Source organism: Eurosta solidaginis, chromosome 4, assembly GCF_040869045.1.
Source record: "Eurosta solidaginis isolate ZX-2024a chromosome 4, ASM4086904v1, whole genome shotgun sequence".
Taxonomy (NCBI): domain Eukaryota; kingdom Metazoa; phylum Arthropoda; class Insecta; order Diptera; family Tephritidae; genus Eurosta; species Eurosta solidaginis.
In genome coordinates, this window is record NC_090322.1 from 182,575,736 (window position 1) to 182,603,252 (window position 27,517).

Below are 27,517 nucleotides of genomic sequence, written 5' to 3' on the forward strand. Positions count from 1 at the left end.
ATGGAGTACTCGCGATTTTTGCAGGGTTAGCATAGACTTGACTACAAAACTGTCACTTACAGTTCTGTTAAATGAACATTACTTGTTACTGATTACTCAAAACTTAGCAACACTTAACTTGCCCGCAGGTATGCAATGCTATCTACCCGAAAGTAGTTGTAGCGTAAAATGTTGTTGAAACGTATGGCAGCATTTTTTCTTGCAACCACCACCATTTTTGACGTTTCTATATGTGAATGACTTTTAATTTTATACCATTTCATTCTCGCGCTCTTCGCATACACTAGTGCTGTCAAATTTCAACATGCACGTGCATTGGTACTCGTTTCATAAGCAACCACCACCCTTGGAAACACCAACAAATACGCCATCTCGCGTACCAATTACTCGTCGTTCTTCGGTTTTCCTTTATTTGCCGAGTATCGATTTTTTACTCATTTTACATCACTAATAAGAGCATGAGTTGACAAATGTCATTCTTTAACGTGTAAAACAAAACAAAAGTAGAAAAAGTTATCGTGTGCTCGAATTTCCTTCATTTTTATTACTATAAATAATTTTTCTTGTTGTTACTTATTCAAAATAAAGTAATAAAAATGAAGCTACAAATTAAAACGCTGAGCCAGAAGTCACTCATGGTTGATATTGATCCAACAAAAACCGTATACGAATTGAAAAAGGAGTTGTCGCTGTATCCAGACGTTGGCGTTAAACCAGAATTGCAAAAACTTATCTATGCCGGTAAAATACTATTTAATGAACAACCATTAAGTGCATACAATATAGATGCAAAGAAATTTCTTGTTGTTATGGTATTGAAGCAGCCCGAAGAATCTACTGGCACGGAGACAGTACCTTCAGGTGCTGGCAGCTCTGCAGCAGCGGCGGAACCGACGACGGCGGCAGCAACAGCGGGTGCAGCAGCGATTGCAAGAGCTGCTGCTGGTAGTGCATCAATACAACCAAAAAAGGAAACTGCAACAGCTAAAGAAGAAACGACAACTACAGCACAAGCAGAAACAACAACACCACCACCAAGTACACCGCCAGTTACAACAGTGATTACTGAAGCTGGACATGAAACATCAACACCAACACCAGAACGTGCTGCTGCTGTAGCTGACTCAACGCCACCACAACAACAACAACGGCAACAACCAGCACAACCCACAAGTGGCGTTAATGATGAAATGGTTGCAAATATTGTATGCATGGGTTATGCAGAGGCTGAGGTAAGACAAGCCTTAGCTGCTAGCTTCAATAATCCAGAACGTGCAATTGAATATTTGATTGAGGGTATACCCGATTCTGTATTAATGCAACCAGAAGATGCCGTATTGTATGGTGGCGAGGGAACTGATGCTGATTTGGGTATGTCACCATTTGAAATGTTTCGCAGTGATCCGTTGTTTCGGAATTTACGACGGGCTATACAACAACATCCAGAGCTAATTAACGATGCCATACAACGTGTCGGCGAAGCAAATCCCGCCATTCTACAACTAATCAACGAAAATCAACAGGAATTTCTTAGCTCACTAATTGAGGGCTCAGATGATGATGACGAAGATGAAGAGGGTGGTGGTGCTGCACCCGGTGGTCGTCGCCGCAACTGAAAATGTTTTGAACATATACGAATTTCAAGTTTCTTGTATTCAAATGCAAAATAATTAAATAGAAAGAGCAAAAGCAAATATTAATTCAAATATTTAACTTATCGAGAGACATTATAAAAAAATACAGGGAAAGAATATTATAATGCCGGTTTAATTGAAGATTGAAAAAACTCATACCTACACATAGACAAACCCATTAATTACTTATCTTTCAAACTACTTAAGAAACATGATATCGCCTTCCTTGGCTTGGTATATAAAAAACCGAAATAATAAAAACTTAAAAAAAGGAAATATTTATTCTTTTAATTTTAATTAGATGCTATTCACTAGCGACCTGTTTCACAAGAATAATTGCTGCTACAACAACAATAATAATGACAAAGGATATCTTCTTCATTATATTTATGTAGGCATACATAGTATATTAATTACATATGTTGCAATGTACGAGTATGTTTCATTTTTGTTTGCCGGAAATATGTTTCTGAACTGAATTGCATTAATAAACAAGCTAAAAAAATAAAAAATGAATGGTTTGCCTTACTTTCAGTTATGCTATTTTATAATTTTTGATAATTTTATTTGTATTGCAGAGCAACCTACCCTTCCAAAACCGCTGTTGAAGCAGTGATGTACATACGTAGACCTCATTCAGTCATGATTGATGCTTTCATAACCTTCAGCTGCAAATTGCTAGCAATGAGGACACCCTTTTCTTACAAATGAAATAATGCAAACTGCATATTCAAGATTGCTTTTTAGATTCGCACTTTTTTATTCACACCTCATTGGCTAAGTTGAATGAAGTTATAACAGGCATTTCATGAATACTGTCATACAATAGAATGAATCTAATCCGTTTGCTTCACAAAAGCAAAGTAATTTCTGATTTTTAAAATAATACAGCATAAATTAGGTAATCTGATATATATTTGCTAATGGCAATGTATTGATTGAAAATATTTAAATGTATGTAGATACGTATAGTTTGAACACATTTTAAATGCATATACATACATATAATACGCAAACTTTATATCCTAATTTATTTCTCATACAACGTTCCTACAATTGCGCAATTAATGCTAGACACCCCTTGGTGTTGAAAGCTGCTGTATAATTCCCTAACAATAAAACTAACAGTAAGCGGTCTGTGGACTGTTTTTTGAGTTCATTCAGCATCGTTTGCAGTAGTAATGCAGCCGGTTCCAATAAGTCCTCCATACACACATATCTGCAGGGATTTCGAAAAATAGCGCTAATGACTTTATTCTTCAGTAAAAAAATCGCTGAAGTGAAGAGAAATTGATTAAGACTTAAGTTTCTAGACAAACAATTGGTCAGAAATATTTTTTACATCTTCGCAAGACTCATGAAAGTCGTCAATAAAGTGCGACAAAGAATAGTGAGGGAAAAAAAATGTTTATTCCTTGGATAAGAGGCTTTTCACCTCTCACTATCACTCTCCCAATTTTCACTGACCGAAACTAGCAGTGTTAAAATCCAAGCATCTATCTGCCAGTACTACTCGCTTAATCTGCTACGGGACGTTTCGACTTACCAACCGAATCGATGCTTCAACGTGGCGAACCGACTCTTTTGCTAGAGAGTCGGTGAAGGTACCAGCAACCGAATATAACAGAAGACAAATTCTTTAACATCACCGTGACTAGGACGGAGGCTTTGTTCTTCTTAATGATATCTTTGCAGTTTCACCGAACATATTTATGTACAATAGTTCAAAGACCTTGTGGCCGCCGTGGGGTGGTGGTAACGTACTCTGTCTCTCATACCGCCGGTCTTGGGTTCAAGTCCCGGGCAACGCAACATCGAAATTTAGATAGAATTTTGTTCAATTAAAAAATAAGTTTCCAAGCTGGGTCGTTCCTCGGCAGCTGTCGTCAATTTGTAGAAAAAGTTGAAAACAAGCAAGAGAATCTCGATCTTTTTTATACTCAGCGTGCTTTGCACACAGAGTATATTAACGTCCGTCTGTCCGTTAACACGATAACTTGAGTAAATATTGAGATATCTTGTACACGAGCTTACCTGGACCCAGAGTAGATTGGTATTGAAAATGAGCGAAATCGGATGATAACCACACCCCCTTTTCATATATACATATAACATTTTGGAAAACTCAAAAAACCTGATTATTTAGTAAATAATACATCTAGAATGTTGAAATTTGACGTGTGGACTGATATTGAGACTCTTGATAAAAATTTGAAAATATTTTTTTAAAATGGGTCTGTCGCCGCCCACTTGTGATAAAATCGATTTTACAAATATTATTAATCATAAATCAAAAATCGTTAAACCTATCGTAACAAAATTCGGCAGAGAAGTTGCCTTTACTATAAGAAATGCTTCGAAGAAAAATTAACGAGATCGGTTAAAGACCACGCCCACTTTTATATAAAAGATTTTTAAAAGGGTCGTAGACGAAAACAAGCTATAACTTAGCAATAAATAGTTTTGAATCAATGATATTTCACTTATAAGGTTTTACTGTAAGAGAAAATGGGGAGACATTTTTTTTAAAACGGGTTATGTAGAAAAGTAATTTATCTGAAATGAAATGAACAATTGAAGCTCACGCTGAGTATATAATGTTCGGTTACACCCGAACTTAGACATCTTTACTTGGTTTTTTTTTTGTTTTTTGTTTTCTGTACAAAGACTGCCCCATGTCGTGGTAAGAATACGACAACTTTTCTACTTTCCCTGGTGCAGATTTTTTCGGCTCTGTCAATGTATAGACCTCCATGTTAAGGAGTTCCAAAGAAGGGCAACTTAACCGCGTAATTTCTGATTCAATGACTGACTTTCAATTTTTATTTACAAATAGAGTTCATTGTATTCATCTGTATTCGTAATTGTAGTTGAAGTGAATGCTGAGTAAATGTGAATTAGCCAGGCATTGTTTGGCAGATTAAGCAAAATGTTTAATGTTGCCCTATAAACTTAATATATGGTTGTATTCTAGTTCTATGACAAACTTTTCGAATTTATGTTGCTAATCAATGCGTCAATGAAAGAGCAAACCAAAAATAAAATGGGAGAGAGGGTTAGCGGCTAACGAGGCAAAACGCCGATACACACACATCCATCAAAATGGAATATAAACAGCATTAAGTCGAGATGCTCATTAAAATTTGGGGCGTTTTCCACGGAAGGATGGAGTAGGTCGCCGAATACTATTACCTCGGCCTTAGGCTTATAAAGTGTGCTGCCGAGCGGTCGGCATACTCCCCCCTCACAGTCAGTAGGCGTAGTCCTTGTGGCATCGAGCGGGTGGTTATCTCATTCTATCACAATCACGACTCAGGAGGTCGATGGAAGCTGGCCGCGTTAGTTCGGATAACGTCAGCTCCGTCCGCGACCCGTCTGTGGCGGGATCGATGTACCAGAACTGTCGCAGCGGAGTGTGGTGAGAATTGCAAAAAGAGGCAAGCCACAACAGGATACTCTGTGCCCTCTAAATTGGACTGTGCAGGTAAACGAGCTTCGAAGAGAGAGGCTGACTACGGAGAACACCTTCCGTTTTGGAGGCTTCATTCTCCTAAGAGAATATAGGGGTGAGGGAATTAGCTGGTGGAGTGGACCAGTTAAGTGGCTCACGGTTGGATCAAAGTTGGAAGATAATGTTGCCGGGGTTTTCTTTCAGGAGTTCGCTGTATGCCGCAAGTGTTAAATATGTGCTTTCGCTGCAGTGTCTATCAAGTGGATGTCGCAGCGCTTAAGGATGGTGGATGCCATGCTACCCAATTCTACTATCGCTAGAGCATTTAACATTTCCTCCGATGGGAGCATAGTAATATTCCAGACAACATTTCAGGCGGAGCTCTTCGTCAGAATGGGTATAACTTTACCGGACGTGGATGACTGTAGGAAATTCAGAGTTCCGCTAGCCATCGGTAGCCTGCTGTTGAACAGAGAGGCATCGAGGCAACTGAGCAAGTGCTGTGCATATCCTTGAAATGTGAAAAGAAATAATATTAAAATCTTCTGTCAAAAAAATTATATTTTCTGATACTTTTTGTACTACATACAGCAGCGAACAGAAAAATAGCAGTGGCAATTTGTTTTTTTTTTTCAAATTTCGTTAATTAAATTATTATTGTTTTAGTTAGAAAAAAGTTCTATGAATTTTGTAACTGGATATATGCCAAACAATGTCAAAAGCGTTTCCGAAAAAAATCGGAAATTCCAGTAAACATTACAAAAGTTTCTAACTTTTTATTTGGAGCTCTCTAAAATTTTTCGATTATGAAATTTGTAGCTCAATTTACACTTTGCATAGAGAAGAATTCTAAAGACTTTTCGGAAAAAAATGGTAAGTTTACCCATAACTTGTACTTTGTTAGACTTAACTTGATTGGGCTACAAAATTGCATACTCAGAAAAATTTCAGTTACAAAATACATAAAGATTTTTGATTAAAATATCAAAATAAAAGGAGTTAAATTCTTCTCTTTTTGATGCAGTTCTATAAAAACTGCCACTGCTTTTTTTCTGTTCGCTGCTGTAGGTCCTTACTAATAAAGCTTTTAAGTTACGACCTTTAAATTAGGATAGGTCGATATGTTTCTTTTTTTTTTTTAGAAAAATGTACTGAACATTATAAAATTTGAGAATTAAAAAAAAAAACAATTTAAGCTTCTCAAACATTCTCGGAGCATTCATAATTTAAAAATCCGATATGAGTCCGAAATATGTTAAAAATATGAGCTTCAGAAATATGATCCTATAAAGTCTTTTATGACTCCGTTATCATGGAAATTATGAGACATTTGCCAGGAATGTATAGTTAACAAAGCAACTTTGAATAAATATTCATATTTTATTATGAACAATTTTTCATTTGCATAAAAATTTGGTTATGTACCTACAACATTCGTTTGAACTTTTCTTGCCTTTTTGCTGCACATTGATATGAACTTGGTTTATTTTATTGTTGCTGACCGTCTCCGTTCATTGGATCCCAGAATTGTAGGTACTGAAGACATTTTCTGGTGGATTTTCAAAGAATTACTGTTCACTCAGTATGCCGTCCATATGGATACCGCCCCTTTTAATTCCAGGAATTTCATCCAAACTATCTGCTTAGACTATTTTCCCAGTTTCAAAGGTTTGTGTAGCGTAACCCTTTCAAGGGGTTGCCAGCGCAATATATAGCTTCTCCAACCCAATTGTCAACCTCATCTACCCGTGGCGAATCTTGTTTCTTTAACAGTTGAGGCTCTGGCGACCCCGAGTTCCTTATGGATGTAGGGGGTGGGAATTCGGGATGGCCTAGAAGGTTTCATGTGGTAATACCAAATCGTTCTCGTGATGGTCGAGTTAGTACCTAAATGGTGCTTGTTAGCGGAACGTCCGGCATAGAACCATTAACATCGATAACACTCCCCAGGCCTTCGGGGAGTGTCCTTATCGTTACAACAACAACAACAAACACCATTTTCCCAAACAACGCTTTGAATATGCTTCCCCATTTTATTATCCTTTAATATCCTTATCCAAATGAGCTGTTTATCATTATGGTCCACCCCTGTGTTGTTGTTGTTGTTGTAGCAATGCTCGCCCCACCCAATAGCCGCGACCGATCACAAATTGTCATCAATATCCTCTAACGGGAGTCCAAGGAAACTTGCCGTTTCAACATGGGAGGACCATAAGGAAAGGGGTGTTAGAGGCGTTGGTTCCACATTACAATTAAAGAGATGGTTGGTGTCATGTGGGGACACATTGCAAGCAGGGCATACATTTTGTATGTCGGGGTTGATTCTGGATAGGTAAGAGTTTAACCTGTTACAGTATCCAGAACGAAGTTGAGCAAGAGTGACACGCGTTTCCCTGGGGAGTATGCGTTCCTCTTCTGCGAGTTCTGGATATTTTTCGTCAAGTACTGGATTCACCGGGCAATTCCCGACATAAAGGTCCGACGCCTGTCTATGCAGTTCACCAAGGACCTGCTTGTGTTTTTCCGCTTCATACGGCTGGGTTCTCAGGTGCCGTATTTCCTCAAAATGCTTACGGAGATGACTCCTTAGGCCCCTAGGCGGTGCTGGTTCGTCAATCAGATGTCCGTTGGGATGCCCAGGTTTCTGGGTATTCAACAGAAACTGTTTGGTCAGCATCTCATTTCTCTCCCTGATGGGGAGTATTCTCGCCTCATTATGCAGATGGTGTTCTGGGGACATAAGAAGACAGCCCGTGGCGATTCTGAGAGCAGTATTTTGGCAGGCCTGTAGTTTCTTCCAGTGGGTGGTTTTTAGGCTTGGCGACCATATGGGTGACGCGTAGCACGTAATCGGCTGGCTAATTGCTTTGTATGTGGTCAAGAGCGTTTCTTTATCTTTTCCCCAGGTACTGCCAGCAAGGGATTTGAGGATTTTATTACGGCTCTGAATTCTTGGAACAATTGCGGTTGCGTGCGCACCAAAATGTAGATCCTGATCAAACGTCACACCCAAGATTTTGGGGTGTAGGACAGTCGGTAGCGTAGTGCCATCGACGTGGATGTTCAATATGGTCGACATTTGGGGCGTCCATGTTGTAAATAAGGTCGCGGAAGATTTAGTCGGTGACAATGCCAGGTTTCGCGAGGCGAAAAAACTGGAGAGATCAGGGAGATAGCCGTTTATTTTATTGCATAGCTCATCGATCTTTGGGCCTGGGCCTGTGGCCATTATTGTGCAGTCATCGGCGTAGGAAACGATTGTGACTCCTTCCGGTGGTGAAGGTAGCTTAGATATGTAGAAATTAAACAAAAGCGGGGATAGGACACCACCCTGTGGCACCCCTTGTTTAATTCTCCTTTGTTTTGATGTTTCGTTTCTGAATTGCACCGATGCCTGCCGACCACCCAGATAATTTGCGGTCCACCTTTTAAGACATGGGGGAAGGGTGGACCTTTCCAGGTCTTGCAGTAACGAGCCATGGTTGACCGTATCAAAAGCTTTTGATAGGTCTAACGCTACGAGTACTGTTCTATGGTGGGGATATTGATTCAAACCCCAATTTATCTGGGTGCTAATGACATTTAGCGCGGAGGTAGTGCTATGGAGTTTTCTGAAGCCATGCTGATGAGGGGCTAGCTGCAAATGTGCTTGGAAATAAGGGAGCAAAATGGCTTCAAGCGTCTTTGCCACTGGCGATAGGAGAGATATCGGACGATATGACTCACCTACGTTAGCTGGTTTCCCAGGCTTTAGTAGCGGGACCACCTTGGCCATTTTCCATTTATCGGGTATGACAAAGGTGGAAAGAGACAGGTTGAAGACATGCGCTAAATATTTGAAACCCTCTTTCCCTAGGGTTTTAAGCATCGGCATGGCTATGCCGTCTGGGCCCACTGCTTTGGATGGTTTAGCGCGACCAATGGCGTCCTCAACCTCTCTAGCGGTGATGGTAATTGGTGACGCGCTGAGTTTGTGTTTATGTGCGTGTCTATTGGCTCTCCGTCTATCTTTGTCGACCGTAGGATGCATTATATATTGTCGGCAGAAAGCGCTCGTGCATTTTTTCGCATCCGACAGCACCTTATCGCCAAAGGCGATGGAAACTTTGTCTTTGTGCTTAGTCGGATTCGATAGGGACTTTACGGTGGACCAAAGTTTACTTACACCGGTAGAGAGGTTACAACCTCTTAGGTGCTCTTCCCATTTCGCCCGCTTGTGTTCGTCCACAAGCAATCTGATGCGTTGGTTTATATCCCTTATTTGGGGGTCGCCTGGATCAAGCTGTCTTATAAGGTCGCGTTCCCTCGCTAAGCTCGCGGCCTCCGCCGGGAAGTGGGGCCGGATTTCGGGAATTCTCCCGGCGGGAATGAAATGTGCCGAGGCGGATTCAATGACCTTACGGAAGGCACGCTCCCCTTGGCGGGCATCAGTCGGGATAGGGAGGGCAGCAAAGCTACTGTCTGTTGCAGATTTATATTCTTCCCACTTTCCTTTTTTGAAGTTTATGAAAGTGCGTTTTTCGGTGACGATGAAGTCGGCGGTGCGCTCGAACGAAATAAGTATGGGCAGGTGGTCGGATGCCAATGTTACCATCGGCTGCCAGTTGACGCAGTTTACGAGTTCTGCGCTCACGATTGAGATATCTGGCGAGCTATGACAGCTTCCTACCATACGTGTGGGGGCGTCTCCGTTTATTGTGCAGAACGTCGTTTCGTCTATTTGATCCGCCAACATCTCACCCCTACTGTCCGCCCGCAAGTTTGAATGCCATAGGTCGTGATGGGCATTAAAATCGCCTAAGATAATGCGATTGTTGCAGGGAGTAAGGCCTCGATATTAGGGCGGTATCCACTGGGGCAACAGGTTACAGGAGGGATGTAGATGTTGATGATTTCTAGATTTGCATCGCCTGACCGGACAGATAGGCCTTGACGTTCTAAGACATTGTCACTGCGGTCGATGCCAGGATCAAATATATGATATTGCACAGAGTGGTGTATAATAAGCGCGAAGCCGCCTTCATTTCCGCTCTCGTGGTCTTTCCTGTGGACATTATAACCAGAGCAGGTCTGCAATGCAGATCTTGCTGTGAGTTTAGTCTCTTGAATCGCAGCAATGCGGATGTTGTGCCGCTTCATGAAATCGACTATCTCCGTAATCTTCCCAGTTAGTCCATTACAGTTGAACTGCAGAATTCTGAAGTGCATGAGGGTGACGCCGCCACTCTAGGGGTAAGTGAGGGGTGACTACGCCTAGGTTGTGGAAGGCCAGGACGCAATTGCTGTTGTAGCCTTGGGACTGGGCGCCATTGGGCAAGCATTGGGGTACCCGGATGATTTGGGTTTGCGACCTGGCAACATGGCGCGATGAAACCCGTCGGGGGTTGCCGTCGCGGAGACCAGAACATCTAGGAAAGTTGCACCACCCAAGGCAGGAGCTGCATTGAGCGGATGTCGCAAACCTATATATTCTGTGCTGGCAGACGGTGCAAATGGAGGCAGGGACTAAGAGTCTGTTTCCCTGACCTGCACGATTGCTGCCAGAAAAGAGGGGGGGAGAAGAAGACGGGGGCAGGGGCTGATGCTCAGCATTGCAACCAGCTCTACTACGAAGGTAGTAGTTATGAGTGGTATCAGCTGTTTGAGTTGTTGGCGCCGTGGGGCGCGAGCAGCAGCGGGTACTTGTTGTGGCTTGCTGAGCAGCGAAGCTGCTGGAAGGTAGTGGGGATACGCTTAGGCGTAGACTACGGGACGCCCTTGGGCGTGAGCAGCAAGAGCCACAAAAGATTTATAAAAGTTGCGTGGACGTCGGGTTTTGGGATCAAGCCCAGAACAACCTGTCCGATGCAACCATCCCTTGCACGAGACACACTGAACAGAGTATGACCGTCCTAAAAAGATTCTTTTCTGGCAAATGCAGCAAAACCATTTCTCATGACCGGGGTCAGGAGACGGACCCGGATTGGGTTCGATACCTTCCCGGAGTAAGAGAATATGTAGCAGTCCTGCTGCAAGGAGCTGCTGGGAGGATGACAATTTGTGGGAGGGACGAAACAAATTAAATGGGGTCACACTGAAATGACAGTCCTTGGTCGGGAAAAATCCCGAGTCGCTCCGGTACATAGAACCGACTGCCTTGGGAAGCGGTCCACCCCTGTCGAAGCAGCAAGTTTCCTTGGACTCCCGTTAGAGGATATTGATGTTAATTTATGATCGGTTGCACCTATTGGATGGGGCGAAGCACTGCTACAACAACAACAACATTGATAAAGGATGATGAACCTTAAAATAATAACTTTATTATGCCAGGATGTGTATTTAACGAAGGACTACCAATATCTATACCAATTTCGGAGAGTTTTTGACTTGTTACAATAACTATAACCAAAACCTGAATCCGATAACCCGGCCTACCAAGATATACTCCGCCTTGAAAACAATTTAATGAGACTTGAATTGAAATTTTTCAAAAATAAGGTTAAAAGTTGGTAATGTGCAACCCAGCCAACTAGAGAAGACCGCAACATGCTCTTTCCGGACTCGGTGAGAATTTCTTTCTGTTGAATGTTAGGCTTTTATGACCCCACCAACAACATACTTTTCGACTTTGCGACTGATTACTTTTGTTTAACAGCTAAATACTTCTGCACATTTAAAATAATTTGCTTTCCCAGCCTCCGGCAAACGTCTGTTTATATCCCTGCCCCTACCCCTTTTTCAATTTCAAGTCATTCATATCTATGTTTGTGGTTATGGCATTCGAATATTGTTACTGTTGTTGGCTTGGGTCATCATCTGTAGGCCATAATCACTGCGAAGAAAAGCCAATTAATAGCCACAATATACGTAGCTCGGTATCACTATTGACCCACCCACCTCCTGACGGGGCGCCCCCATCATATAATTTTTCTAAAAGCAGCTGTTAGGGCGTTCCACTACAATCCGTTCCACACACGCATGTGTACAGCCCAACGCACCTACATACATACATTTATGTCCGATTTATTGTATTGTGAAACAAAAGTAAACAAATTTGTTGAAGATTTCAGTATGGAATGCGTACCGATAAGGATGAGCTGGTATGTAAATATGGAAGCATGTATTTGACAGGATATTATACAGAAATGCATATAAATGTATGCGTATGTGTGTTAAGTAAATTTTGTGATATTCCCCTCTGAAGTAGCAGTTGCAATTGTATGCTGCACATTTGAATTCATCCGAATATGAGTTCTAGTAGATCTGAACTTTCGCACGCAGCTATCAGTTAACAGCTAAGCAAACAATCCCAACATACACACATACATACGTATACACGTATGAGACAAAGGCATTAATTCACAGTATAAACGGTGAGATAAAATTAGAGGAATCATACCGAAACCGTAACCAAAGAGTTCCAAGCCGTATCTTATTGTTATTCCGAACTTAGTCTATCAGACTTTCGACGATAATAATGCCAAATTTCTTTCATTCGTACTTTGCCTATGCAAAATCTTGCTTGGGAAATTGTCCAGAATAACGAAGCTTGCTTCGTGTTATGTTGTTGTTGTAGGATAAGGGGTGCTTCGTTGTTGTTTTTGTTATTGTTGTAGCGATAAGGACACTCCCCGAAGGCCTTGGGGAGTGTTATCGAGTTGATGGTCCTTTGCCGAATGCAGATCCGGTACGTTCCGGTACCAAGCGCGACTATCTCGGGAACGATTTGTTATTACCACATGCGACCTTCTAGGCCATCCCGCCGTCCCACTCCCTAGATCCATGAGGCGTTGGGGTCGCCAGAGCCTCGGCTGTTAATGAAACAGGATTCGCCACGGATAGGTGAGGTTGACAATTGGGTTTGGAGAAGCTATATATTGCGCTGGCAACCTGAAAGGGTTGCGCTACACAACCCCTTGCTTCGTGTGATCTCATTGTACAATGTCATAGCAAAACACGATTCTGAAAGGGTATTTATCTTAGTACATACATCTAAAACATTGGACTGAACGCCATGCGGCAACTTTTGATCATAAGCATCAGTTTTTCTAAAAGACTTTTCTCAGCCATGCCGATGTCCAACCGCCCGAAAAAAATATGCGATCCTACGGCGAGAATACTATATTGTTGTTATCCTAATCGCTACAACAACAACAACAATGAGAAGACTATGCCCTCATAGGATAGCCTGAGCTTATGAATTCATCCGAATATGAGTTCTAGTAGATCTGAACTTTCGCACGCAGCTATCAGTTAACAGCTAAGCAAACAATCCCAACATACACACATACATACGTATACACGTATGAGACAAAGGCATTAATTCACAGTATAAACGGTGAGATAAAATTAGAGGAATCATACCGAAACCGTAACCAAAGAGTTCCAAGCCGTATCTTATTGTTATTCCGAACTTAGTCTATCAGACTTTCGACGATAATAATGCCAAATTTCTTTCATTCGTACTTTGCCTATGCAAAATCTTGCTTGGGAAATTGTCCAGAATAACGAAGCTTGCTTCGTGTTATGTTGTTGTTGTAGGATAAGGGGTGCTTCGTTGTTGTTTTTGTTATTGTTGTAGCGATAAGGACACTCCCCGAAGGCCTTGGGGAGTGTTATCGAGTTGATGGTCCTTTGCCGAATGCAGATCCGGTACGTTCCGGTACCAAGCGCGACTATCTCGGGAACGATTTGTTATTACCACATGCGACCTTCTAGGCCATCCCGCCGTCCCACTCCCTAGATCCATGAAGCGTTGGGGTCGCCAGAGCCTCGGCTGTTAATGAAACAGGATTCGCCACGGATAGGTGAGGTTGACAATTGGGTTTGGAGAAGCTATATATTGCGCTGGCAACCTGAAAGGGTTGCGCTACACAACCCCTTGCTTCGTGTGATCTCATTGTACAATGTCATAGCAAAACACGATTCTGAAAGGGTATTTATCTTAGTACATACATCTAAAACATTGGACTGAACGCCATGCGGCAACTTTTGATCATAAGCATCAGTTTTTCTAAAAGACTTTTCTCAGCCATGCCGATGTCCAACCGCCCGAAAAAAAATATGCGATCCTACGGCGAGAATACTATATTGTTGTTATCCTAATCGCTACAACAACAACAACAATGAGAAGACTATGCCCTCATAGGATAGCCTGAGCTTATGACCACCCATACATTGTTGACAATTTATTCTCGAAGTCCATCCACTTTACACTCAGGTAGACTTAGTACCAGCAAGCGTGGTAGCCTTCGTATTGAAGTGGTAGTATGCTGTCTTAATTGACCAAAGGTCCCGGTACCAAGTGACGGAACAACTAACATCAAAATACTTTAGAAATATTTTTCCAAAAGGGGGTCGCCTTTCAGCAGTGGTTTGACAAGTCCAGTCCTGAAAAGCTTCTCAGCAAATTCATCTGCCTTAGCAGACACCTTTCGGAGTTCGCAACAAAATGTAGGTCAGCCTACATTAACTTAAACTCTTACATCAAGAAATTAGAATATGCAGGCTATCAATGTTTAGTGTATCGGAAACCCTAAAAACAACTATGACGTGTGCAAGTGTGGTGGCCTTCGGGAAGTAGCGGTAGTATGCTGTCCTAACTGACCGAAGGTTCCCGACCCAAGTGACGGAACAACGACGTTCGGAGTCTGCAAAAAAAATTAGATCCGCCAATATGTGGGAAAATTAAAAAAACAGTACACCACAAATTGGGAGGGAAATTTAGCGTTAAATACTAAGTCAATTTGTATAGCCCCATTTGGAGGAGAGGGAGAAGAAAACATCGAAAGAACTTAATGCCTGTCGAATAACGCCGGGGGTATGTGGGGTATATCGCCCTCTATCTATCTGACTGCATATCAACAGTGATTTTAACGCCTATTCTTTACTATGGCGTCCCAGTTGTGTAGACGACCCCATAGGAAAGAAACTGCCTCAAAAAATTAAAGTGGGTATCCAGGCTACCAATGCTTAGTATAACGGGAGCCCTGAAAACAACCCCGACGGCTGCACTGTATGTCATTCTGTACACCTGATGGCGAAGAACCTGGCGTTAACAACTGCAACAAGACTCAAAGCTTCGGGGCAGCTTGAGCGCAGACTATACGGCCATAGTTATTTAGCCGCATCAAATACTGGACGAACAGACTACCTACTTATGTACCTGCGATGGAACTCTTTGAGTCACAATAGAGGTGGAAGCTGGCGACCAGGGCACTCAAATAGCAGACGAGACGATACACGTCTACACCGATGGTTCCAATTTAATGGAAAAGGTGGGGTGTGCGGTATATTGTGCTGATCTGGAAAAAGCAGCTATATACTTAAGATGTGAGATCGTTATGGTGGCCTTCGGAAGTAGTGCGCGTGTCCAAAACAGTAAAATCACTGGAGAAAAATAGCTTAAACTGCAGGCGCGTCAACTTTTGTGTTGACAGCCAGGCATCAATTAAAGAAATAATAGCGCTTAGAGCAACTTTTTAAAGTGTGTTAAAGTGTAAGCCATCCCTGGAAATAATGGCTATAGTGAGAAGTATGCATCTATATTTAGTCTTTGTGCATATGAGAATAAGCGGATGAGCTAGGTAAAAAGGGCACCTCCTTCGGAGCTTGTACCGTAAATGTCCCAATCAGATTAGGGAAGATTAGAAGGAGAGTTGCACATGAGCGACCAAGCTACAGCTGCAACAACAAAAACAACACCGGCCAAGCAGAAAAAGCGAGACACCAATAGCAGGTCTTACAACATTATACTAACAAAGCTACTCTTATCATTGAAAAGAGAGAACTGTAGGCTCATGATCGGTATGCTGATGGGACACTGCCTTCTGGCGTCACATGCTTTTAAATAAGGTCACATAATTGATAGCAGATGTAGGAAATGCGGGCTAGAGGTGGAAACGATCTACCACGTTCTGCGCTAGTGCCATGCGCTAGCCAGACTAAATATCCAGCTATTAGGAGTCGCACAGGTATCAGATTTAAAAGTGCAGCAAGTAGCATATGACCTTGAAAGCTTCTTGTACTTGCCAAGAGCGCGGATGTCTTTTTTAATATAAGTTCTGGTTTTCGAAGGGATTTTCTGGTTCGTTATTGAGCAAACTTCTGATAACACTATGGACTCATTCCGCCTTTGTGTGGTCCACACGGAACGCCCAGTTCAATCTAATCTAAATCATCTTAAATTGAACACCACTAGAACATTGGACCTGCTGTTCTCAGATGAGTCTTTTCTACGGTTCATCGAGGAGTTACTTTTGCTGTCGATACAACGTCGTTGGGCTCATTGGGTAGGACAGTTTTTTTACATTCTTCAGTTCGTGTGTGAACTTATTCTTAATAATACAAATATCAGCCGTTTCTACCTACATAAGCGTCTTTCGCTGTCCAGTTTCAACTCTGCAATAACAAAAGTTGTTTGCAACCTTTTTTAGGCTTTATAAATGAAATAACTGGGTTTGAGCGTATTTGCTTAACCGATTAATTAGTGTACGAAGAATGTAAATTATCAACCCAACAATACTAAAATTACCCCTCACTACACAGCGGGTATGAAAGGGGGTGATTATTTTACTTTAAATTGCTCGAAAAGAGGTTATTGTAATTGTTTGATTGCTTATGTTGTTGTTGTTGTTGTAGCAGTGCTCATAGTACAGAGTCTCTCGACTTTGTGGAGATAACTCTGGGATAAACGTGTTTTTGCCAAAAAATTCCAAGCAATTTACAATGCACATCGTAATTTTGAACTTCTAGCTTCAGTTAACTTATCAATGCTTCTGGATTTCTGAAAACCAAAACAGCTTTTCGTATCGAATTCGAAAAATTTGCTAGAACGTGAAACCCGGAACGCGGCTGATAGTTGAAGTATGGTTTTACTTAAAATCTGAAGAGCATTGGGAGACAATGCACTGCATAGGGTGATTATAAAGATAGAGAAAGCCCTGGAATATAAGGAGTAAGGAGTCTTCTTAGACATTGCCGGGGCTTTCAACAATGTCTCTAAACGGGCGATCATGGATGGATACTTCACCATAGGGGTTCTATGAGGCCACGAAATCAGTGGACAGGGGCACGCCGCAGGTCGGGGTGTTATCACCTCTGCTGTGGACGCTGATCATAAATCAACTGCTCAGACGGTTTGAGGAGGGACCCGTCAAACTTACGGCTTACACAGATGACGTTGCAATTTGATGGATCGGGCGCTTGGGGATATGTTTACTAACAGGTAAAAGGTCCCAAATTGGACCTTGCACAAGATTTCTAGAAATCATTGAGAGCGAAGAAGGCCTGAGAAGAAGGAACCTTAAGTTGCTTAGAGAAAACTAAATTTTCCACGCCGCGGTCCATATAGAGCTAGATGTTATCCTTCGCGCTCATCCCGCCTCCGCTCCAAGGCCTTTTTGACCTCTCTTTATAATCAACATTCAGCTTGGGCGTGGGGTAATCTGTTTTTGAGATCACATGAAGAAGAGAGCTGAGGATAGCAATGTGATCCTGCCTCCGATTTCAACAATCTGAATTACAAATTACTTTTGCCGAAAAGGCCGCAGTTGCATTCATGTGAGGATCAAGAAGCCACGAACTTAATGCTCTTGTTACTTCTTCGATTTATGTATATTATTTAGCTGTCATCGAAGGACAAAGCTACATAAAGTTTAATTATTTGTATAAAAAGTTCGATGTGAGAACCCCAATCGTCATTGATGGATGAGTCTTACCGAACTAAAAATTTCAACAGACCACCTGTCATCCACTTTCGGCCAGAAGGATCTCCCTACCCCAAAGTGATACTGCCAGCGCAGTGTTCGCTTAGCTGATTTGGGCCCCAAGCAAACCACGTGGGTCTAGCCAACTATTTGGACTAAGTGCTGCACTTTTCCTGCTGCACAGTTGTGCGGATATTGCTAAGGCATGGTATCATGGTAATCCTAATCTTGATTTAATGCAAGAAGAGAGGCCAGGCACTCCCTGACAACCCTCGATCATACCACAGTTAAGCTCAGTCCTTTAAAACCCGTTTGGCTACCCGAGCATCTCTTTTATTCTCTATAACTATAAGCGCTGGCTACCACCGAGATTTAAGCTCTAGCCAAGCTTGTAAGATAGTAGAAATTAAAAGTGGCAATCACTTTGAGAAACAACTGAATCTTTAAAGTTTTTGCTTATTATTTATTTTATTTGAGTATGAGTTTTCCTCGCTCTTTTTGTTGGTACCCCCAAAGAGGGTGGAGTAACACTTAAATAACATTCTTAATTGAACCTGAGCAATTAGCTTGCAATTTATTTCAACGCCATTAAAAGGTGAGCGTGCGTGAGCCAAATTGTAACTTGAGTAAAAGTGAATTCTGCTGTTATGCTGAAGCTCCATAGGTTTGTGAGTATTGTTTGGTGGTTGAATTGTGAGGAATTCAATTTAACAAATTTCCTAATGCAATACAATGTGACAAGGCCAGTACGAATACTTAAATCCAAAAGCATCTACACACCTTCCCAAACCCAAATGGATCTCTGCATGAACACTATAAATAGGGCTAAGTAGCTGCCACCAAAGTGGATGATACTCGTCCCTTTTTGACAATATGTCGGTTTGTGTGTATGTGTGTGGATGAATATGGATGAGCTGGATGATGAGTGTTGTGAAGATTTTATGTAACCGCCACGTGTTTATCCATCAAAACGCACTTTTGTAGAATTAATTTTGAATGCAAGTGTGCAGTGGGGATTGATAAAAGTTCGTTGAGTAAAGATATTACTTATGTTAATGGAAAAATTTATGTGAAATTAAGTGAATTTATAAAATAAAATAAAAAAATTTTAAGCACTTCGTTTATATAAATGGACAAAAATCAGCAAAAAATGTCTCCTTATATAAAGACATATTCTTGCTAAACTTTGATTTTTAAATTTTGACATAAAATTGCAAAAATATTTATGAGAAGTAAAAATATTAAAGTGGAGCGCACATTACGTGGATTGGAAAGTTGGTAGGAAAGCAGATATTATTAGTCAATGAATTGTCTATATAAGGAGACCTTTTTCGCTGATTTTTGTCCATTTATATAAAGGAAGTGCTTAAAATTTTTTATTTTATTTTTATTTTATCATTTTGTTCCTTTGTCACGGCCTCTTAACATATCTGTGAAGTGTCATGTTTGTAGCTCAATGAGAAGTTACTTAAAAGTCGATCCCAAAACTCCAAATATCCAAATTCTTCGATCCGTGCGCCATCTAACGGAATTTTTTTCTCCTTTTCTTACATTTTCTCGGTGTCTTAACCTATCTGTTAAATTTTACGCTTGTAGCTCAATCAGAACTTACATAAAAATCAATCCCAAAATTCCCTCCGTTCCGTTTGATTTTTCTAAATATTTCAGTCCGTGCGCCCCCTAGCGAAACTTTTTTTATTGTGTCATCGGCTGTCGTCGACCTCTGAATTAAGCTCTAAGTGTTTAGCCTCTAGCTCATCGAGAAGCTACTTAAAACCCTGTGCGCCACCTAACGGACTTTTTTTCTCCTTTTGTTCCTTTTTCACGGTGTCTTAACCTGCCTCTGAGGTTTCATGTTTGTAGCTCAATGAGAAGTTACTTTAAAATCGATCTCAAAACACCAAATTCTTATCTAAATATTTCTATCCGTGCGCCACCTAACGGAATTTTTTCTCCTTTTCTTAAAATTTCTCGGCGTCTTATCCTATTTGTGAAGTTTCAATGAGAACTTACATAAAAATCAATCCCAAAATTCCCTCCGTTTCGTATGATTTTTCTAAATATCTCATCCCGTGCGCCTCCTAGCGAATCTTTTTGAATCGTGTCATCGGCTGACATCGACCTCTGAATTAAGTTTGAAATTTCAAGTCTCTAGCTCATCGAGAAGTTACTTAAAAGTTGGTTTAAAAATTTTCAAATTCTTATGTAATTATTTCGATCCGTGCGCCACCTGTAAAGTTTCACGTTTGTAGCTCAATGAGAAGTTGCAAGATTTGTATGAAAAGCGGACAAACATTCAACCGACCTAATATGAGGAAGTAATAAGAAGTAAAAAGCAAATATAAAATGTTCGAATCAAGCTCAAGGCCTTCATAATAATGTTTTCTTGATTGAAACTATTTTTGAAGTAGAATAGAGGAAGAAAATTTTAACATAACTGTTATAGCTCGTATAAATCCATTTTGGGAGGTGCTAAACTCCTCCATCAACAACGTTTTCTACCCGCTGTTCTAACTATTCCGCTAATACAGCGGTGCTGCGACATCTGTCGGTCAAGCATTTTGAACATATTTTTATTGACACCTTTCTACTTGTGCTCTGAGATGTATTAACAATTTTGTTATTGCTTTATCGGCCTATTGAGCTCGATTCAAAGTCCTTGAGTTGGATTCCAACACATGATCTTGCAAACAACAATACATAAAAATCGAATGCTGCTATTGTTATTCTAAATGTGATAGCTTGTATTTTAAAACGGCGCAACGGTTGGAAGGAACTACTGGCTATGTTTTTTTTTGGGGAAAAGTTGGTATTCCACGCCGCCGGAAACATAAACATTCTAATTGTTGTTTTAACCTCTATAAACTTTCACCGGAGGTTAAATATCCCGGCTTTATGTGGAACAGTAAGCTGTAGTAAAACAAGATGAGGAACAGAACCAAGATGGCTATAACTACCCTTTACGCGTCTAAAAGAGCCATGGTTAATAAAATATAAAGCCAAACATAATGCATTGCACACCGGAATCGCAAGACCTAACTTATGCCACGACATCATATTGGCCGGCAGTGGTCAGTCGCTATACTAATTTCGGTGGCAATTTACAAAGAGGTACAAGGTCCCAAATTGGACCAGGCCTAAGTTAGGAGGGGTGACCTTACAGGAGAAACCTTGCACAAAATATTTAGGAATCATCCTAGACAGTAAGCTGTCATGGAAGCTCAACGTGGAGGAGAGGGTCAAGAAGGCCTCAACGGCACTCTATGCATGTAAAAGAATGCTGGGGTGTACGTGGGGCCTATCGCCCTCTCTTTCTCATTGGGTTTTTACAGCGATTGTAAGCCCTATTCTATACTATGGAGTTCTTGTTTGGTGGAAAGCCACACAAAAAACAACATACCTCAAAAAATTAGAGGGGGTATGCAGACTATCGATGCTTAGCATTACGGGAGCCCTGAAAACAACCCCGACGGCTGCACTGTATGCCATTTTGCACATCCCACCTGTAGACCTGGTAGCAAAGAACAAAGCGTTAACGACCGCAACCAGGCTCGGTGCTTCGGGGCAGCTTGAGCGCCGACCATATGGCCATAGTAGTATAGCGTCATCAATCACAAGACGAACAGACTACATGATTCCCTATCTGCGCATCGAGGGAGATCTTAAGGCCACAATAGAGGTGGACGGTTGGCGCAAGGGTGCGCAAATGGCGGACGAGGCGATACATGTGTACACCGATGGTTCCAAAGTAGTGGAAGGAGTAGGGTCTGCGGTATACTGCGCTGATCCGGAAATAAGCAGATCCTACAGGCTGCCGGATTACTGTAGCGTTTTCCAAGCGGAAATATTAGCCGTAACCAAAGCAGTAGAAACCCTGGAAGAGAATAGCTTAAGCTGCAGCCGTGTTAACTTTTATATTGACAGTCAAGCAGCAATTAAGGCAATAATCTCGCATAGCACAGCATCTAAATGCGTGTTAGAGTGTAAGCAGTCTCTGGAGAGAATCGGGACAGGGAGAAGCATACATCTATATTGGGTCCCAGGGCATATGGGAATAGATGGGAATGAAAAAGCTGACGAACTAGCTAAAAAGGGCTCATCCCTTGAAGCTTGCTCCGTAGATGTCCCAATTAGATTGGGCGAGATTAAGCGAAGTCGAGAGGTGCACATGATCGACCAAGCGGGAAAGGCGTGGGTTCAAGCGCGGGGCTGTAAAGTGTCGAAGATTATGTGTAGGCTTGGTCAGTGATAGCAGATGTAGGAAGTGCGGGTTGGAGGAGGAAACGATTGAGCACGTTCTGTGCTCTTGCCCTGCACTTGCCAGGCTAAGACTCCAGCTATGAGGAGTGATACAGCTGTCAGATCTAGAAGCAGCAAGTGGCTTAAGTCCTAGGAAGCTTCTAGTATTTGCCAAGAGGACGGAGCTATTCTATAACATAGGTCCTGGTTTTTGATAGGGTTTTTCAGTTTGGTCATTAAAACAAACTTCTGGTAAACTACGGACTCAATCAGTCTATGTGAGGTCCTCATGGACCGGCCAGTTCAACCTACCTAGCCTCAACACCCCCAAAGGCTGTGAAAGTTATAGCCGCCAACCTCTTCACGATAACCTGTATAATAAAGTGCAAGCATGTTGTAATGCATTTAGACTGAAAACAGTCCTGCCCTAGAACGACATCAGGTTTGGCCATGTCAGCGTTCAGGGGTTCATTTCCGAAAACTAAATGGCATGACCATTTCTCAACAAAGTCTACGGCCATATTCGCAGATGGCTTCCAACTTAATGCCAATGTAGACAGTGATATCCTCTTAACAAATTTTCAGCTCTCCCTATCCTTGTTGGTCTGCCGAGCTATTTAGACGAAATTTACAGCCATAAAAGCAGCACCTCGATGGCTGTTATCAAAAAATATCACATCTATGGTCGATAACTATGACAGTTAAGCAGCGAGATGGCCCTCCAGGGAACATGCACTTCGAAGATAGCATCGAAGATAGGTATAGATTGCACACTGTTGTAATTCGGTGCATTTTACACGTCTTCTTCTTCTTGTACCAGTGAAGCCCGCGTATAGTTCCCAGATCAGAATGGTGCTCTGCTGCGGACGAAAGAGCGACGAATAGTATTGAACAGGCTGACTAAAAGAGACATTGTTCCTCCTCTACCTGCGTGGAAATACTAGCTTCTTCTTCTTCTTGTGACGATAAGGTGAATCTCTGAAGGCTTTGGAAAGTTTTATCGATGCTGATGGTCTTTTGTCAGATACATATCAGGTACCCAAATACTTGCTCGTGACGGTTTTCTCCAAGAAAGCTTATATCAGGTGGACACTGACATGTGAGGTTTGTGGCCAAACATGGTCACGCAGAAATGGGAACCGAGCTAGGTTCCTTATAATAAAATCAAAACTATGGCTCGGGTTTGCTTTCCTGTGCAACAAACACTTTAACCTAACCTAGTCTACTTTGGGGCGCAAATTGTTTCAAGGCACCAAACATTAAGGGACACCAAAGAACTTGACTTCAGACGTAATTTTGTGATAGCTTTAAATGTTGTAAGAAATATGTTGCATTGGAAAAAATCGCAGCCAGTATTTTTAGACGTTTAACTAGCGCCATGGGCGCAAATAAGTAGATTTTGGGAGACTTTAACGATTAAATGGAGAAACAAATTTATGTTCCTAAATATGAAACTCATACACATCGAACTTTTATTATTCCCTCCATACATACGTAATGTCATTCAACATAATTGTATGGTAAAATTGAAGATTTGGTTATTTCATTGGTAGAACTAAAGCTTTCTAACTAATTACCACTCTTTGGATGAGCCGAGCTGTTGCTCACTAAATGTGGCTGTTGTACAGCCTCTTTCCTCATACTCGCGTGTGTGTGAGTGTTTGTTTGCTTAATGTCCTTGTTGAAGTGGTAGCGAGATCGCGTTGGGGCGAATTACCTATTCTCTGGCAACCAGTGATAATTTCGAACATTACTCAAACTCGCGTGTTTTTAATTATAATTGAAAAACATGTGCATTAAAGAAAGCAAAAGCAAAACGAGCACAAGAAAAAGAAAAAGAAAAAACTCGATGAAAACAAAAGTGCTGCACAAAAGAGCCATATACACACAAATATGCACAGAGGGTGGTTGGTGGGCCTTTTTATATTTCCAATCCGTGTGTCTATGTAAGTGTATGTTAAGCATTTGGTTTGGCTTGGCCTTCTGCCCTCTAATCATTAAAATGGTTAATTGAGTGCTTAGCTTATACTTATACTTACTCTCTCCATAGCTAGATAGGTATGTACATAAATACGTTACGGACTAGAGTCTGAGCGAACGTTTGTTCGTCTTCGGCTGCGGTTTGGCAAATCATAGATAATTTAAAATTTTTTTTTGGTCTAAATTTCAGACAGTGTTCGAAAATTGAAAATATTCTCTTTATTCACTTCTATTCCGATTACAATGAGTCGTTGAGGATTTTCCGATTTTACCTTCGTTTCAGTTGATGTGCTCCTTAGTGAGTATCTTAGAAGCCACCCTAAGTGAACCTTTATAGCTTTGTTTCTGATAATAATAAGATTCATTGACACCATGTCTGTGTTCAAGGATACATTTGCCGTTGTGTTTTGATCAATTTATATAAAGGAAGTGCTAAAAAGTATTTTATCCTTTTCATTTTTCGCAATTGTTCCGGTGCTATGAACTATATGTATTTATTCTATTCTCTTTTATCTCTGAAATACGCTTAAAACTTCAAGTCTATAGCTTACCGGGAAGATACTTAAAAATCGATCGCAAGTTTGCATTTCCTAATTATCTCGACCCGTGCGCCACCCAACGGTCTACATTCGCCCTTTCTTGCCTTGGGTTGGTGCTCTGACCCACATGCGTAGTTTCAAGTTTATAGCTCAATGGTGAGTATTTTAAAAACTGATTACACGATTTCCTCTCGTCCTCGGATGGTGCGCCCCCTATCGTAATTTTTGTGTCTCTTTGCTGTCTGGGCCCTATGAAATTTACGTCTGAATTATAGGTACACATTTTTTAAATATATCGGTTGTAGCCTGTTGGAACTTTGCCTTTTAGTTAATGTATTTTCGTCGGGGTGTCAACAATGTGTGCGGTATTAGGTTTGTGTCTCAATGGAAGGTGTATCAAAAATTGTTTGCAATATTCCATCAAACCGTACGATTTTCCTAAATATCTAAATCCGTGTGCCATCAAGAGGTAACTTTTCTCCTTTTGTTAATTTCCCGGTGCCACGATGTAATTGTAGGGACTCCAGCCTCTTAGGCAATGATCTGTATGGATTTTCAAAATATTTCCTAATATGTCAATCCCTGCCCAATCTAGAAAAACTTTTTATCTTAAATATGGCATTTGAATAAGACTCAAATCTATTTTCAAAGTTTCAAGTCTAAAGCTCACCAAGAAGTTAATAAAAGACCGATCAAAGTATCTCTAGTATCGTATACATTTTCTAATTATCTTGACCCTTGTGCCACCTAGCGGGCGTATTTTCTCCATTTGTTGCACTGTCACGGTGCCTTATATAAGTGTAAGGATTGAAGTCTCTAGCTTGATCAGAAGAAGTTATTTAAAAATGTATCGCAAGATTCCGTATGCTCTGTAGGTATTTTCCAAAGCTCTCGCCAATTTAGTGGAATTTTAGCATTTGTTTTTAATAGAATTCCAAGTATTGCATTTTAATATAATTCCAAGCTAAGTTCAAAGCATCAAGGCTCTAGCTTACCGGGAAGTCACTCTCCAAATTTCTTATCTCGTATGAAATTTTCAATGATATTCTCGACCCGTCTGCCACGTAGCGGAACATTTTTTCCCTTTGTTGCTTTGTAACGCTGCTCGATATAAGTGTAAGGTTTCAAGTACTTAATTTTAATAGAGCTTTAAGCTATGTTCAAAGCTCCAAGTCCCTAGCTCATGGGAAGATACATAAGACCCTGCGACACCTAGCGACAGATCTCAATATTTCCAAACTCGAATGAGTGTTTACAATATCGTGATCCCTGCCCTACCTAGCGACAGTTTTCCCCCTCATATTACATTGTCATCGGGTTCTGAAGTATGTTCCAAGTTTTAAGGCTCTAGCCCCATGGGAAGTTACTCAAAAATCCTTTGCAAGATTCCTCAATTTTCCCCTGAAATTTGCGCAAAAAACATGAAACAGACTTAATATACATAAACCAAATAAAAATAAATTTTTGACTCCGGTTCCGCTAAACTAATTTTCGTAACATCCCTAACACACACATAAATGACTACAATACATACAAATTAACCAAACAAGCTGGCCGTTCATTTATGTGGCAATGCAGCTCATCAACAAACATTGTATTATATTAATTATTTTATTTGAAATGTTTTATTATTTTACGACTAATTTGCTTTTGTTAGTCAGGTACCAATGTATATGTATGTATGTATTAGACATTGGCAATGCATATTCATTAAAAGCAAAGAAAAATCAAATATGTAGACGCCCATTATCTAAAGTTGATTCTTGTTTATATGAATTGATTCAGCAATAATATCTTATGAGCAAGTTGGGGATATGTCTGCCATATTATTGCCAATATAGAAAATTGTTTATTATGATGTGGGTTTTTCTTGCAATGGGGGTTTGTTGGGAATACTTGGATCACGACAGTAAGTGGGAGAGATTGATTGAGCCGCTCCGAAATATGCATTGAACTTAAGCGCCCGCCGAAGTCAGGAGCGTCTGTTCACCCAGAGATGCAATTGTAAGCGGGAGTCTGCCTTCGCGAAACCGGATTGCTATAGTTATAAATGCGTAAATATTTTTTAGTTCCTTTTTTATCGAAAGGTATCGGGAAGCTAAGTTAGCTATTTTTGATGCCGATCATGGTAATCATGGTAATCGTGGTGTCAGTTGATGTAAGAGTTTATACCCCAGCGGGGAAAGCGGCTTAGAATATAGCCGCGGCAGGTATGCCTGTCGTAAGTGGCGACTAAAGTACCAAACTTATTCAAGGGGTTGTGTAGCGCAACCCTTTCAAGGGGTTTCCAGCGCAATTTATAGCTTCTTCAGCCCATTTGTCAAAACCACATACCCGTGGCGAGTCCTGCTTCTTTAGCAGCCGAGGCTCTGGCGACCCCAATTTCCTCATGGATCTAGAGGGTGGGAGGTCGGGATGGCCTAGAAAGTTTCATATGGTCATACTAAATCGTTCCCGAGATGATCGGGCTGGTCCCTTAATGGTATTTGTTACCGGAACGTACCGAAACTGCATCCGGCAATGGACCATCAACATTTATAACAGTCCCCAAAACCTTCGGGGAGTGTCCTTATCGCTACAACAACAACAACATGTAAAAGTGTTCCGGACACATCACTGCCAGTATAATTGAATCCTCTTGTAGCCCAGGTTACGTCTTCTAAAAGCCCTTTTTAACGAAAAGTAGCGCGAAGCTTAGGGCGAGATCAGCTATTTTTTGTGTCGACCATGGTAATCAAAGTGCCAGTCCATGTAAGAGTTTATACATGGACTACCCGGAAGGCATCATTGCCAGTATAATTGATGCCCTCTTGTAGAAAAGGATCGCGAATTTCAACTTGGGACTGATAAACTTCTATGATCTTAGACATTACGCCTCTACTACACGTCATCACTTCCCCGTTTATTGATATGCAATTTCAAAACAGGTTTGTGATGGCGAACAAACAAGTCGTCTGGAGTTAAGGGGCTGCTTATATATCATGGCTC

General features: G+C 41.2%; 2 protein-coding genes across 2 annotated transcripts in view; both read left to right on the forward strand.

Moving 5' to 3' along the window:
• Bx (Beadex) overlaps positions 1-27,517 on the forward strand; it is a 433,930-nt gene that overhangs the window by 75,212 nt on the left and 331,201 nt on the right. The window lies entirely within an intron of this gene.
• On the forward strand, positions 379-2,146 carry LOC137248388 (UV excision repair protein RAD23 homolog B). Its single transcript, XM_067779308.1, has one exon. It carries the CDS (start codon positions 597-599, stop codon positions 1,614-1,616), a length of 1,020 nt encoding a protein of 339 aa, XP_067635409.1. The 5' UTR covers positions 379-596; the 3' UTR covers positions 1,617-2,146.